The 12846-nt window shown below is 44.4% G+C and overlaps 1 protein-coding gene across 7 annotated transcripts in view; it reads right to left on the bottom strand.

The window, feature by feature from the left end:
* The window catches only part of Atp6v0a1 (ATPase H+ transporting V0 subunit a1), a 55585-nt gene that overhangs the window by 18631 nt on the left and 24108 nt on the right, over nucleotides 1-12846 (bottom strand). For all 7 annotated transcript variants that reach the window (XM_034506627.2, XM_034506625.2, XM_034506629.2 and 4 more), the window contains exons 10-17: nucleotides 10529-10741; nucleotides 7860-8010; nucleotides 6431-6570; nucleotides 5882-6039; nucleotides 4806-4896; nucleotides 2100-2218; nucleotides 1178-1394; nucleotides 527-634 (exon numbers count right to left, since the gene is read on the bottom strand). In XM_034506627.2, the coding sequence (XP_034362518.1) occupies nucleotides 527-634; nucleotides 1178-1394; nucleotides 2100-2218; nucleotides 4806-4896; nucleotides 5882-6039; nucleotides 6431-6570; nucleotides 7860-8010; nucleotides 10529-10741 (1197 nt within the window). The remainder of the gene's footprint in view (nucleotides 1-526; nucleotides 635-1177; nucleotides 1395-2099; nucleotides 2219-4805; nucleotides 4897-5881; nucleotides 6040-6430; nucleotides 6571-7859; nucleotides 8011-10528; nucleotides 10742-12846) is intronic.

A 12846-nucleotide genomic window follows, 5' to 3' on the forward strand; every position in this document is an offset into this window, starting at 1 on the left:
GTGTATGTGTGTAGAGTGGTATACACACATATGTTAAGTAAACATCTGCGTGCATATGCTGTTTCTTAAATGAAGAAGAAAAAAAATCAGTGTGCTTTAAATCAGACCCTTTCCCAGGTGTTTCAGTTGGTGAAAGTGTCACAGTTTCATTTCAAAAGAAAAATGTCTTTGTGTCAGTCCTGTGGCTGCCCAGGCAAATCAGAGTGAGCCCGCTGTCTGCAGCTCTTCTACCCTTGTTTTGACTGATGCTGCATCTAGACGGGTGGGCCCAGGGCTGGACCCTGCTGCGGAGAGTGTGAGAAAAGTCACGACCAGGAAAGGTAAAAACATGATTTATTCTCTCCGATCCAGGTGTCTGTCTGAGCAACAAATATGTCGTTCTCTGACATGGGCAGGCCCAGTGGTCATGCTCATAAGTAACCCAAGTCCATGCATGTGTGCATAGTTAACTACATCCCCTAAGGAGCTGCCTCCGTCTTAAACAAGGAAAACATCCAGTAACCTTCAGTCATAGAAACACACTCACCAAATGCTTCTTCCTCAGGTACTGATGGCGAAGGATCAGCGGCTTGAACAGCAGCATCCAAGGGACACAGAGCATTGCCACCACTATGAGGAAGCACTGAATTCCTTTCTGCAAAGTAGGAGACAGCAAAGCCCACTAGTCAGACAGACTGCTTCCAACAACAGCACAGATTTCCCCCAAACGATATATTCTTATTGGTCTATGAGTATTATCTGTGTTCTCTAAATAACGAGGAGGTACCATGGCAAACCCAGTAACTGTCCTATCAAATGGTAGTTCTAAATTATGCCCCCTTTACTCTTCTAATTGTTTGACACAGGCTCTTACTATGTACCTCACTAGGTAGCCCAGGCTTGCCTAGATCTCTGGCTGCTCCCACCCCAGCCTGCTGAGTGCTCAGCTTACAGGCCTGTGGCACTGAGCCCCACAAATTCAGCCTTTAGAGAATGGAATCATCATCGCACTGTCCCGAGCTAAGAGGTACAGGGGGAGTGGTTTGACTCTATGGTACTATATAGTTCATACAATATGGGGGTACAAACCAAAAACCAGGCATTACAGAACAATTTAGGCTTTTTTTCAGGTCAGAGTTACATGGGGCTTTGTGACCTGGGTAGCCACCTACAACACCTCTCCTCAGGGCTGACATACCTGTCCAGAATACAGCATTCCATTACCAGACTCTGGGTAGGAGAAGAGGAACATGTTTATGAAATGGATCAGGAGGCTTGGGGCATTCCTAGACGAGTGGGCATCGTAGGCTGTCCACTTGTAAAAGATAAGGATGACCAGGTAGCCAAACAACGAGGACATGAAGATTATCTCAGGAATAAAGCCAAAGTAGATGTTCAGGGGCTTCTTGAAATAGCTAAGAAGGGAAAGAGAAAGGACATGAAGAGCGCCAGGCCTATGGCTCCCTGCACTGACGGGAGTGCTCGATAGGTTTGTCCACGCACTGTTCCCTCAGTTCTGTCTGCATCACACTGAAGCAGCAGGCCGAGCACTGGAGACAACAGACACTACTCTTCCAAACTTCTGGGCCTCGAATGGCTCCTGACCCACCTCCACCACTCTCTAAGGAAGTGCCTGGAAGATCTAACTATAGAGACACACTTTGTAATTTTGTACGAGAAGAAAAAATGGGGTTGGAGAGATGGCTTATCAGTTAAAAGCACCTACTGCTACTGCACATGACCCAAGTACAAAATCCCAGCACCCACATCAGCCAGCTCACTACCATCTGTAACTCCAGCTCCAGGAGATCTGATGCCTCTGGCCTCTGTGGGCACCCGCACACATGTGCACATATCCACCCCATACACACAGTTCTAAATAAGAATTCTCTAAATCACAAGAAAATTGCTGCATCCTTTTTCAAAGGTCTTCTTTTGTACCTATAAACAGATAAGGAACTAATATGAAGCTTCATTTAAGACCATGAGGTTTGTATAATACAGATTGCTTTACAATATAGGCTGGAGTCCTGAGTTACTGATTCTTTTCCAAAGGTGTGCTATCTTTAAGCAAAGGTGTTACCTGACTAATGTATGATGACAGGGACAGAGGGACTCACATATGGTTGAAAAGGCTCAGGCTGACTCCAAACAGCATGTGGATGATCCCAAGAATAACAGACATCTTCATCTTGAAGGAGTTGAGGAAAGTCAGCTTGTTGGTTGCAATGTTCCAAATCTGTTACAATGACAGAAAACTAGAAGGTACTACACAAAGAATTCTCAAGTGGGAAAACACTATGCATCTGCCTAAAGAATACCCTTTCTGCTGGGCGGTGGTGGCGCACGCCTTTAATCCCAGCACTTGGGAGGCAGAGGCAGGTGGATTTCTGAGTTTGAGGCCAGCCTGGTCTACAGAGTGAGTTCCAGGACAGCCAGAGCTACACAGAGAAACCCTGTCTCGAAAAACCAAAAAAAAAAAAAAAGAATACCCTTTCTATTGAAAAGTCGAAACAATTTATTCAAATAAAGATGATACTAAAACACGTTTATGTACCTATCAGTCAGCTTTGATCATTCCCATCAGTTTATTTGATTTGATTTGATTTGATTTTGTTTTTCGAGACAGGGTTTCTCTGTAATAGCTCTGGCTGTCCTGGAACTCACTCTGTAGACCAGGCTGGCCTCGAGGGCTCAGTTGTTTAGTAATATCTGTTGTTCATCCAGGGGACCTGGTTTCAATTCCCAGAACCCACGGGGTGACTCACAACCATCTATAACTCTGGTCCTAGAGCGTCTAACGTCTGGCCTCCTGAGGTACCACATACATGTGATGCACAGACAAGGAAAAGCACCATACTCAGAACAGAGAAAAATAAAGGCAAATCCACAAGTATCACTGGCATAGCTCTTGTCACATAAGAAGTTTTGTTTTGTTTTTTGAAGGCAGGGTTTCTCTGTGTAGCCCTGGCTGTCCTGGTCCTATAGATCAGGCTGGCCTTGAACTTAAAGATCCACCTGCCTGTTTCCTGAGCACTGGGATTAAATGCCTGCATCGCCACTGCCTGGCTCATGTGAGAATTCTTGCTACATTGCTGGGTTCTTTTGCTTTCCCTTATGGAGCCATCAAGACACATTACCTAAATGAAGGTTTCACAGATTTTTTTTTTTCTAACCTCTTTCTGTCTCAGAAGTGAGACAGAAACCACTACCCTGGTTAGATAGGTAAATAAACTAGGCTGGGCAATCAAACACTCAAGCAAAGTGAATCATAAACTTATTTTGAAAACAATTTTGGTATAATTTCATCATTTATTCAAGAAGAAAGCAAATTAATACAGCAATGAGTTAGATGTGCTTATTTTTAGATAAAGAATTAAATCCTAGACTAGGCATAGTGGCACAGCTCCGTAATGCCAACACTTAGGAGGTAGAGGCATGAGAATTGGAAGTTCAAGGCCACATTCCACTACATTATGAGTCTGAAGACAGCCTGGGCTATGTGAGACCCTGTCTCAAACAAACAAACAAACAAACAAACAAACTCAAGAGTTAGATGTTGACTGAGAATTTGATATTGTCTGATGTAAAGCATCTCCAACATTTCTCAGACTCGATCGATCGATCGTCTGACTTTATGATTATTGCCCACGCATGCGCTCTGGCAGAGGTACATAGTATAAAACTGCGCAAGTATATTTGGTTCATTGCAAACATTGTTGGAAATTCTGTCCTAATTTCACACAAGATTCATTTAATGTCTTTTTTTCCCTCTTAAATGAACTTAAGGCAAGTGACTCAGACACAGTGTGTGCAGACATAACGCAGTGGCTAGGAGGCTTGCCCAGCCTGCCTGAGACGATGCTAGGTCCAATCCACACTAAGACAAAAAATAAAAACCAAACGTTCCAACAGGAGAACACAACCCAAAGAGAAGCTGCCTTGACACTTAGACGCTGAGGAGCAGTGACAGGAAACATTATTTGTTTCCCGTAATTATACGACTGAATTTCCACAAGAACAGAAGCCCTTATAGACACATTTAAAAATCTGTAATTTTTTAACATATCTGCACTTCTTTACATTTTTTAAAAACTTGGATACTTTGAGTGTGTCTATGTGTACGTGTGCACATGGCGGCTAGAGGCTGATGAGGCAGGGTCTCTCCCTGATCCCACCACTCACTTGCTCAGCAACTGCCTGCTTAATGACCCCCCCCAGGCTCGGCCTGTCTCTATGCCATATCGCTTGGATTAAAGGTGCACGCCCACACGGCAGCCATTATGTGGCTGCTGGGATCTGAACTTGGGTCCTCACATGTGTACAACAAGCACTTGATTGACTGGGCATCTCCCAGCTCCTGCTTTAATTTTTAGTATTTAAGTCAGGTTTGGTTTTTTGTTTTGTTTCTTGTTGTTGGGAGTTTTTTTGTTGTTGTTGTTTTTTTTTTTTGTGGTGGTGGTGTTTGTACAGAGCCTGAGCTAGTCTCATACTTGGGGTGATCTCACTACTTCAGCTCCCCAAGTGCTGAGGAGTGTGCTCTAGCTATCCCTACTTTAAACCTCTCATTTCAAGATCAGGTAAAAACTTCAAAGCTGAGGCAGGAAGATTAAAAAGTTCAAGTCCTGCTTGAGCGAGAGTGAGTTCAAAGACAGCCTGCTGAGAATTTATCTTAAAAAGAAACAAAACAAAACAGAGGGCTGGCCCACAGCTTAAGAGCTACAGAGATTTGTCTAGCATATACAAGGCCTTCGCTTCAACTCTTAGTACTCAAACAAGCAACAATCTTTAGGGAAAAGCTGCATGTCAGAAAGAGGCGCACTTACCGGATCAATGCCAAATGGGTACGGGCCACCGAAAACTCCGGGGATAGCTGGGTTCAACTGGAGAACAGAACTCCCCAGAAGTGTCTCTTCCCTATTTCGTTAGAGAAAGTCACATTTATTTTTAATTGAGAAAAGGAAACTACTCAGTCTAAAAAACAAGCACAAACCAAACAACTACAGCTATCTCTATTCCTCAGTGAAAATGAAGGAACTAGGGGCTGGGGGAGATGGCTAGAATGGAGTGTGCTTGCCTGACAAGCATGGAGACCAGAGTTGGATCCCCAGAACCTGCATAAAAGCCAGGCAGGTGTAGCAGCCCTTATGTCAGGTGGAAACAAACAAGCCAGCTAACCAGCCTAGCTGAATGGCAAGACAGGTTCAGGAAGAGACCCTGAATGTGTAAGGAGACCCTCCATGTGTAAGGAGAATGTCAGTTAGAAAGACAACCAGCAACAACGTTGGGCTTCTACAACACACACATGCATCTCTACACAATCAAAGCACACACACACACACACACACACACACACACGAGCACACAAAAAGAAAACAAGAGGAATTAGTAGTTAAGAACAAGAGGGAATCAAACATAAAGAAAAATTAAGGGCTGGAGAGATGGCTCGCGGTTAAGAGCACTGACTGCTCTTCTTTGCTGAGTTTAATTCCCAGCAACCACATGGTGGCTCACAACCCTCTGTAATGGGGTCTGATCAATGCACTCTTCTGATGTGTCTGAAGTTAGCTGCAGTGTACTCATATAAATAGAAAAAAAATCTTAAAAAAAAAAAAAAAGAAAAATTAAGCACTAATACATAACTAAGTAGGGTATTTAGGTAACTTGCTTTTAATATACAAGCCAATAAGTAGATAGATTACATTAATTTATAGGCTCAGATCCTTGATATTTGCTGAGGAAATCATAAAGCCCTTCACAGACTAAATACGAGGAGACAGTGTATCCTTCTGAACCAAACATTTTCCACTCCTTCCTGATGGGTGTTAGTTTACTGCTGGTCCTACCAGTCAGATCTGAACATACAAGGAATTAGCTTTGGCTTTTGGCTTCCGCAACTTACGTCCAGTTCCCTAGAGTGAACATTGGCCGAACACTCCATGATGACCCAAAGATATTCAGAGACTTGGAAAAACAGTCATTGTAGATGAGTCCAGTATAGATGGAGAACAGTCCCATCAGAAGAATGATGTATCGGCCGCTGAACACCATGCTAAACATCTGGGAGCCAGAGGAAATGGGTTACAAGAGTGAAGTGTGGCAGTGGCCCTTGTGACAATGCTACTTACACCAACCACACAGCAGCCCACCCCATCCTGACTCTGAAAGCTTCAGCTACCAACCAAAATATAAGGCTAAGATGGCCGGAGAAGCAGATCAATGACAGAGTACTAGCCTAGCCCCAGTGAAGCCAAGGATCACCCCCAGAACCACAAATGAAATAAGAAAAATGCTAAAATAAATTCACTGGCCCAGCACATGGCTTCTTCAATATTTAAACAACTTTCTATTCCCTTTCTGTAATTTCATGGACCTTCTGATCATTACTTTCATCACAAATGCTGGAGAGAGCACACCACCCAGTCCAGTGCAGGGGTCACTGGAACAGTACCTCATTCTCGTTCTTCTGGGAGAGGATCCGGCTCTCCCTCAACACCATCCACACAGCAAACAGCGTCATCAAAATGCCGTGGCCAAAATCTCCGAACATCACAGCAAACAGAAAGGGGAAGGTGATGATGGTGTACGGGGCTACAAAGGAGCCAGAGGGAAAGACACGAGGCTGAGTAAAGGCACGAGGCCCCATATGCCTCACTCCTGGCTGTACTCTGAGGCTGACATGGGATGCTTACTCCTGCATGCTGCATGAATAGACCCTCTCTCAGGAAAATCTGTCACAGTGAGATCCACACCCTCACAGGGCAGCTGACGGCTGTCTGTTACAGCCAACTCCTAACACTAAGAAGATGAAAGGGGAAACAGAGCCCTGACAACACTAGCCTGTTGTCCTCTTTCCTTTCCTCAGCCTCAGGACTCTGCTCTGGGCTAGGCCAGCTGTCGCCTCTCTGTGCAGCAACCACTTCTGAGCTGCAGACTAAAAATGAATGCTCACACCCTTGAATCAACAATTAACTGAACACAGGAGACCCCTGACTTGGGCAGAAAACAGTTCCTATTGCTGTTTTCTGTCTAGCCTCAGGATAGGAAAACCAAGAAATCATTCTAAAATAAAAGAAAACTTGAAAAAAAAAAAAAAAACATGTTTAAAGCAGCTCTCCCAAAGCCAAGTGTATGTTTGGTTAGGTTTTTTTGAGACAGGGTTTCACTGTGTAGACCTGTCTGGTTTAGAACTTGCTTTGTAGACCAGGCTGGCCTTGAACTCAAGAGATCTGCCTGCCTCTGCCTCCTGAGTGCTGAGATCAAAGGTGTGCGCCACCATTCACAGTGATGTCACTCTTTTGAGAGGCCAGGTATTTTGTAGCACTGAGGACACACAAGCACCCGCTGAGGAGCTCTTAGTGAGTCACTGACAGATCTGCTCATGTCTGATGGGCGCGTTTCACAGAAAGCCTGGCCATCTTTAGGTCTTTAAAACAGCTGTCTAGCAGAGTCTAAAACTGAAATACTAGCCAGGCACAGTGGCACATGCCTTTAATCCTAGCACTAGGAAGCAGGTGCAGGCAGATCTCTGTGACTTAAAGCCAACCTGGTCTACAGAGTGAGTTCCAGGCCAGCCAGGGATAAACAATGAGACCTTGTCAAAACAAAACAACACAACAACAAAAACAGTTTAAGGTATTAAAAAAAAAAAAAAACCAAAAGAAGTAGCAAACATGTCCAGTCTCTTGACCCTGTGACATAATGTTGTCATTTTCAAAGTTTGTACTAGAGAACTGCACACACCCACACACACACCCCTTAAAACATTAAATAAATTGCAGCGTCGTGCAGGGCTGCACTCATAGCTATCCTAAGGCATAGGCTGCCAATAGGAGGATGACCAGACACACCTGCTAAGGGTAAAGATCAAATGTGTTTACCTGGGTTAATCTCTCGGTAAGTGCCAATCCCATAAGCATCTACTATGTTCTGGAAGCCATGTGTGAACTTGTTGGTTTTGTTATATGTCGGGGGTGTCTGGTTTGTCTGCATCCTGTTCAGAATGGAGGGGACAGTGGACCCACTGTGTTCCTGGGGAACATTAGCAACATGTCAGAATTAGGTTGTCCTCATGGCTATGCAGGTGTGCATACATATTATCATTCACGCTGTACACATAAAACATATATCTTTTTTACATACATACATTCCAATTAAACTAAGAAAAATTAAGATTATTTTATGTTTTTCTGGGACTAGATCTAAAATTGACAACAGAAGATTTCTGTAAGTCTTGGAGCCCGCCATGGTGGTATATGCCTGTGATTCCCAGTGCTCCACAAGGCCGAGGTAAGAGGCCTGGGCATCAAGGCCAGCTTGAGCTAAAGAGTGAGAAATGGTTTCAATAATTGAAAACAGCAATAAATAAAGCAAACAGAGTGAATATCTGCAGGCAAATAAATAGATAAAAATAAAAAGTCAACTTTAATGGATTCTTAGAAAGTGCATCATTATGGTGAAAAAAAAGTAAGTACATCCAGGAGGCTAGGGGGGAAGGATCCCTTGAATTGGAGAATTCAAGACCAGAGAAAGCAAAACACACGCTCTGCCCTGCTCCCCACCCACTCTTCCTTCCTGAAGGCCTGTGGTTCAGCTAAGATGCTCATGAAACAACTGACCACACACCAGCTCTTCCTCTGCCCACCCAGGGACACTGCAGGGCTCTGGGGGACTCCCACCTCCGGGGACCTCGGGTGATCCTGGAGAGGTCCCCGGAGGTGCTGCCACACTTGCTAACACTCTGATCTCTTTAGTTTAGCCCCATCGTCTGCTTGATATTTTCTCACAGACAGGGCCTCAGTGTCACTGCCGCTCAACCTACCATCCTTCCTATTAAGAAGTTCCTCCTGCTGGGCTCCACCTCCCATGAACTTTAATCAACTAGGACACACAGCTTTGGTGCCTAAGAACCATTTTTAATAATTCTCGTTCCTGTACTTAAAAAAAAAAAAAAAAAAAAAAAAAGAGGTTATGCACTATTTTCCCTTGAGAATGTCTCACAGATCCATCAGGTTTTGCCAAGTCCTGCCCAAAGCCCTCATTAGTGACGGCTCTATGCTCACAGTAGACTCGGGACTGGCCACCAACCCTCAGTATTTCTCCGCTCTTTATGGTCTGCTGATCATGCTTTTGAATCTGCTTTGATCGCAGCTACATAACTCATGGCCTCTCTAACCTCCCAGAGTAAGTTTTAAATCCTGTAACCTTTGAGAAGTCATAGCTGCGTTCAGTCTATTGGATGCATGGTTAGCTGCTGCTCTTCCAACTGAGCCACTATAAACCCTGCTCTCGCCTAACACTGTGCACTATCTGCAGTGATGTCCCTTTTGTTTTAGGTTTTGTTTGTTAACACAAGGTCTCATGTAGCCCAGGCTGGTCTCAAACTTACGAGATAGCCAAGGATGACCCTGAATCCTGATCTCCCTTGCTGTTATTTCCCAATCACTGGAATTACAAGGATACACCACCATCCTTGGCTTATGCAGCACCGGAGATTAAACCAGGGCTTCAGATAGCAAGGGCGGGCAGGGCTCAGGAGGCAGAGGGGAGGTGGAGCTCTGAGTTCAAGGCAAGCCTGGTCTACAGAGTGAGTGCCAAGACAGCAGGGGCTACATAGGGAAACCTACAAACAAAACATACAAACAAAAATACCAGGGCTTTATACATGCAAGTCAAGCAATCTCCCAGCTCAGCTGCCTCCCCTGCCCTGTCTGTACAGTTTCCCATGTATGTACCCATCATACCGTTCTGGCTCCTGATCACACATTACCCTTTCATTGTTTGCTTTTTTCTTTTCAGCTTTGGGGACCGAGCCCAGGGACTCACACATGCCAAGCCAACTCTCTGCTGTTGAGTGACACCCCTTGTTCCACCAAACTCCACTTTTTCTTGTCATTTTTTTTCTAGTCACATTCGTTGGAAACAAGTCCACCCTCCCTCTATATCAGTGGTTCTCAACCTGTGGGTCAAGACCTCTTTTGGGGTTTGAACCACCCTTTCCCAGGGGTCTTATATCAGATATCCTATATATCAGATACTTACATTACCACTCAATACAGTAGTGAAATTACAGTTATGAAGTAGCAATGAAAATAGTTTTGTGACTGAGGATCACCACAACATGAGAAACTATATTAAAGGGCCACAGCATTAGGAAGGGTGAGAACTACTCCCTACACACATATATATGTGCATATATACATACATATGCATGTACACACCCTCCTGGCTTACTGAGGTCAGTGTCTTGGAAAGTAGGCTGCTGTAACTACCAAGTAGGAGCAGTCAACAGAGAGAGCAAGTCAGGAAGCTAATGCTCCAGCATGGTCTGCCCTGAGGAATCACAGCCATGACCAAATCCCTTCACACTACTGAGCTGCAGTTTCCGCTCTGTGAAATAAGGCCAGTCCTCCAGACAACAGACAGAGTATACTCTCAGGGTAGAAGAACACATTAAAGAGCTCTGAAAACCAAAGTGTCGTAAATACGAAATTGATTAGTAGGAGGCTCGCCTCCTGCCCACCAGGCTCAGTGCTAGCTGGAGACTCACCGTGCCTCTTCGAAGTGCAAACTGGATGGAGTCCAGGTCAGTGACAGGGCACCAGACTTCTGCAATCAGGCACTTCTGGGTCACGTCTATATTACACAGGTTCAGGGTGTGGTAGATAGCCTTCATCTTCCGCACCTTGATGAACCAGACGCGGATGTTCTTAGCAGCTGCCTGCAGAACCCTCTGGCGGTGGTCCTCCGTTTGATTCAGAACCTTTTGGGAGAGGAAGGAGTAGGGGGAAGGGATCTTTCCAACACAAGTCTTTCAGCACAGGGCAGGATGTCGAGTTGGCATTGCTTTCTAAAAAGGGTTGCCAGGCCGGGCGGTGGTGGCGCAAGCCTTTAATCCTAGCACTTGGGAAGCAGAGACAGGCGATTTCTGAGTTCAAGGCCAGCCTGGTCTACAGAGTGAGTTCCAGGACAGCCAGGGCTACACAGAGAAACCCTGTCTTGAAAAACCAAAAAAAAAAAAAAAAAAAAAAAAAAGGATTGCCAGGAAACAGTCTTATTCTTCCCTAACAATGTGTGTTATTTGGGGTACTGTGGGCTTAGGGTTGTGGGGGTCAAATTGCAAGAAATGTGAGTTCTTACAGTGCTAGGGATGGAGCTCGGGGCCTTGTACATCTTATAAAAGCATGCTACCACAGAGTTGTGTTTCTAGCTCGCAAAATCTGAGTTCTGGTGGAGAATATAACTCAGTAGTAGAGGAAATTGTCCAGCATGTATGAGGCTCTAGCACCACCACCACCACACACACACACACACACACACACACACACACACACACAGGAAAATGAGTTCTGATAATAACTATCTTCATAGCTTTAGCTTCAAGCTGATGACGAACAGAAAAATATTTTTTAGATTTTTTTCTCAATATTCAATCTTACCACTAATCCAAGGCACAACACAGAAAGACCCCTGGCTTTGCTTGCAGTGGGTAAGGTCAGTGACTTTCTAGGGGCTGGAGAGATGGCTCACAGTTCAGAGCTGCTCTTCCAGAGGGCGAGAGTTCAGTTCCCAGCACCCATGCCGGGGCTCCAAACCACCTGTAACTCCAGCCCTGGGGATCCCATGGTCTCCAAAGGCACATGCACTCACACGCACATTACCACATAAACACGCATACACACATATAATAAAAAAATAATAAAAATAAATCTTTTTTTTTTTTTAAAGGATCAATGGACAGTGAGCAAGAACAGGTCCAGGCGCTTACAAATGAACAAACACAGCTGATGAAGGAGGAAAACAGCTTGTGTGCTGGACCTGTAAAAACTGGTACGCCCTTAGAGGAAGAGACACCGATATTCTATGTTCCCGTGTCTTGTTTATCGTCAAATATGTAAGACGGTAGTAGTTGGAGGAAACTGAGGAGCTAGTGAGATGGATAGCTAAACAGGTAAGCCACTAAGCCTGATAAGCTGAGTACCATTCCCAGGTGGAAAGAGATAATGCATTTCACAAGTTGTCCTCTGACCTCCATGCATGTGCCATGATGTACATATGTATACAATAAATACAATGAAATAAAAAGGTAATTTAAAAATAAAAATGAAGCTAAGCCCGCTGCTCCCAATTAGAAGGAGCTACCCACCCTCACACTTCTGTGTGAGAATCTCTTAAAGCTTTGAAGAGATTTTTAAAATTCTTTGAAAAGGAAAGTTTTATATTAGTTATGTAAAGGAAAAGTCTCCACTCACAGGGCAGCAGCTAATCCCAGAAAAACTGTCGTGCACAAAAGAGGTGACTTCTGTAAGTGTAAAAAAAATAAAATAAAATGCCACCATGCTTGACATGCCACTGTGTTACTTTAGGAGTGTGTTATGCTCATTTCTTCCCTGCTAATTGTGACTGTTTCAGAATTCTTTCCACTTTCTTCTGGAAAGACAGGGATAGAGTAAGGCTCAGAACCTCAAGCTGCCAGGCAGTAGTGGGACATACCTCTCATCCCAGCACTTAGGAGGCAGAGACAGAATCCAAGGCCAACCTGGTCTACAGAGGTAATTCTAGGACAATCAGGACTACACAGAGAAATTGTCTCAAAAAACAAACAAAACTGAACAAAAAATAACACTGAAGTTTCTTTTTCTTTCTTTTCTTCTTTTTTTTTTTTGTTTTTTTGTTTTTTTGAGACAGGGTTTCTCTGTGTAGTCCTGGCTGTCCTGGAACTCACTCTGTAGACCAGGCTGGCCTCAAACTCAGAAATCTGCCTGCCTCTGCCTCCCAAGTGCTGGGATTAAAGGTGTGCACCACCATTGCCCAGCTGACACTGAAATTTCTTAATATTCTATCTGAATATTGTCTGAATTTGCAAGC

The sequence above is a fragment of the Arvicanthis niloticus genome, chromosome 6 (genome assembly GCF_011762505.2).
Source record: "Arvicanthis niloticus isolate mArvNil1 chromosome 6, mArvNil1.pat.X, whole genome shotgun sequence".
Classification (NCBI taxonomy): Eukaryota; Metazoa; Chordata; class Mammalia; order Rodentia; family Muridae; genus Arvicanthis; species Arvicanthis niloticus.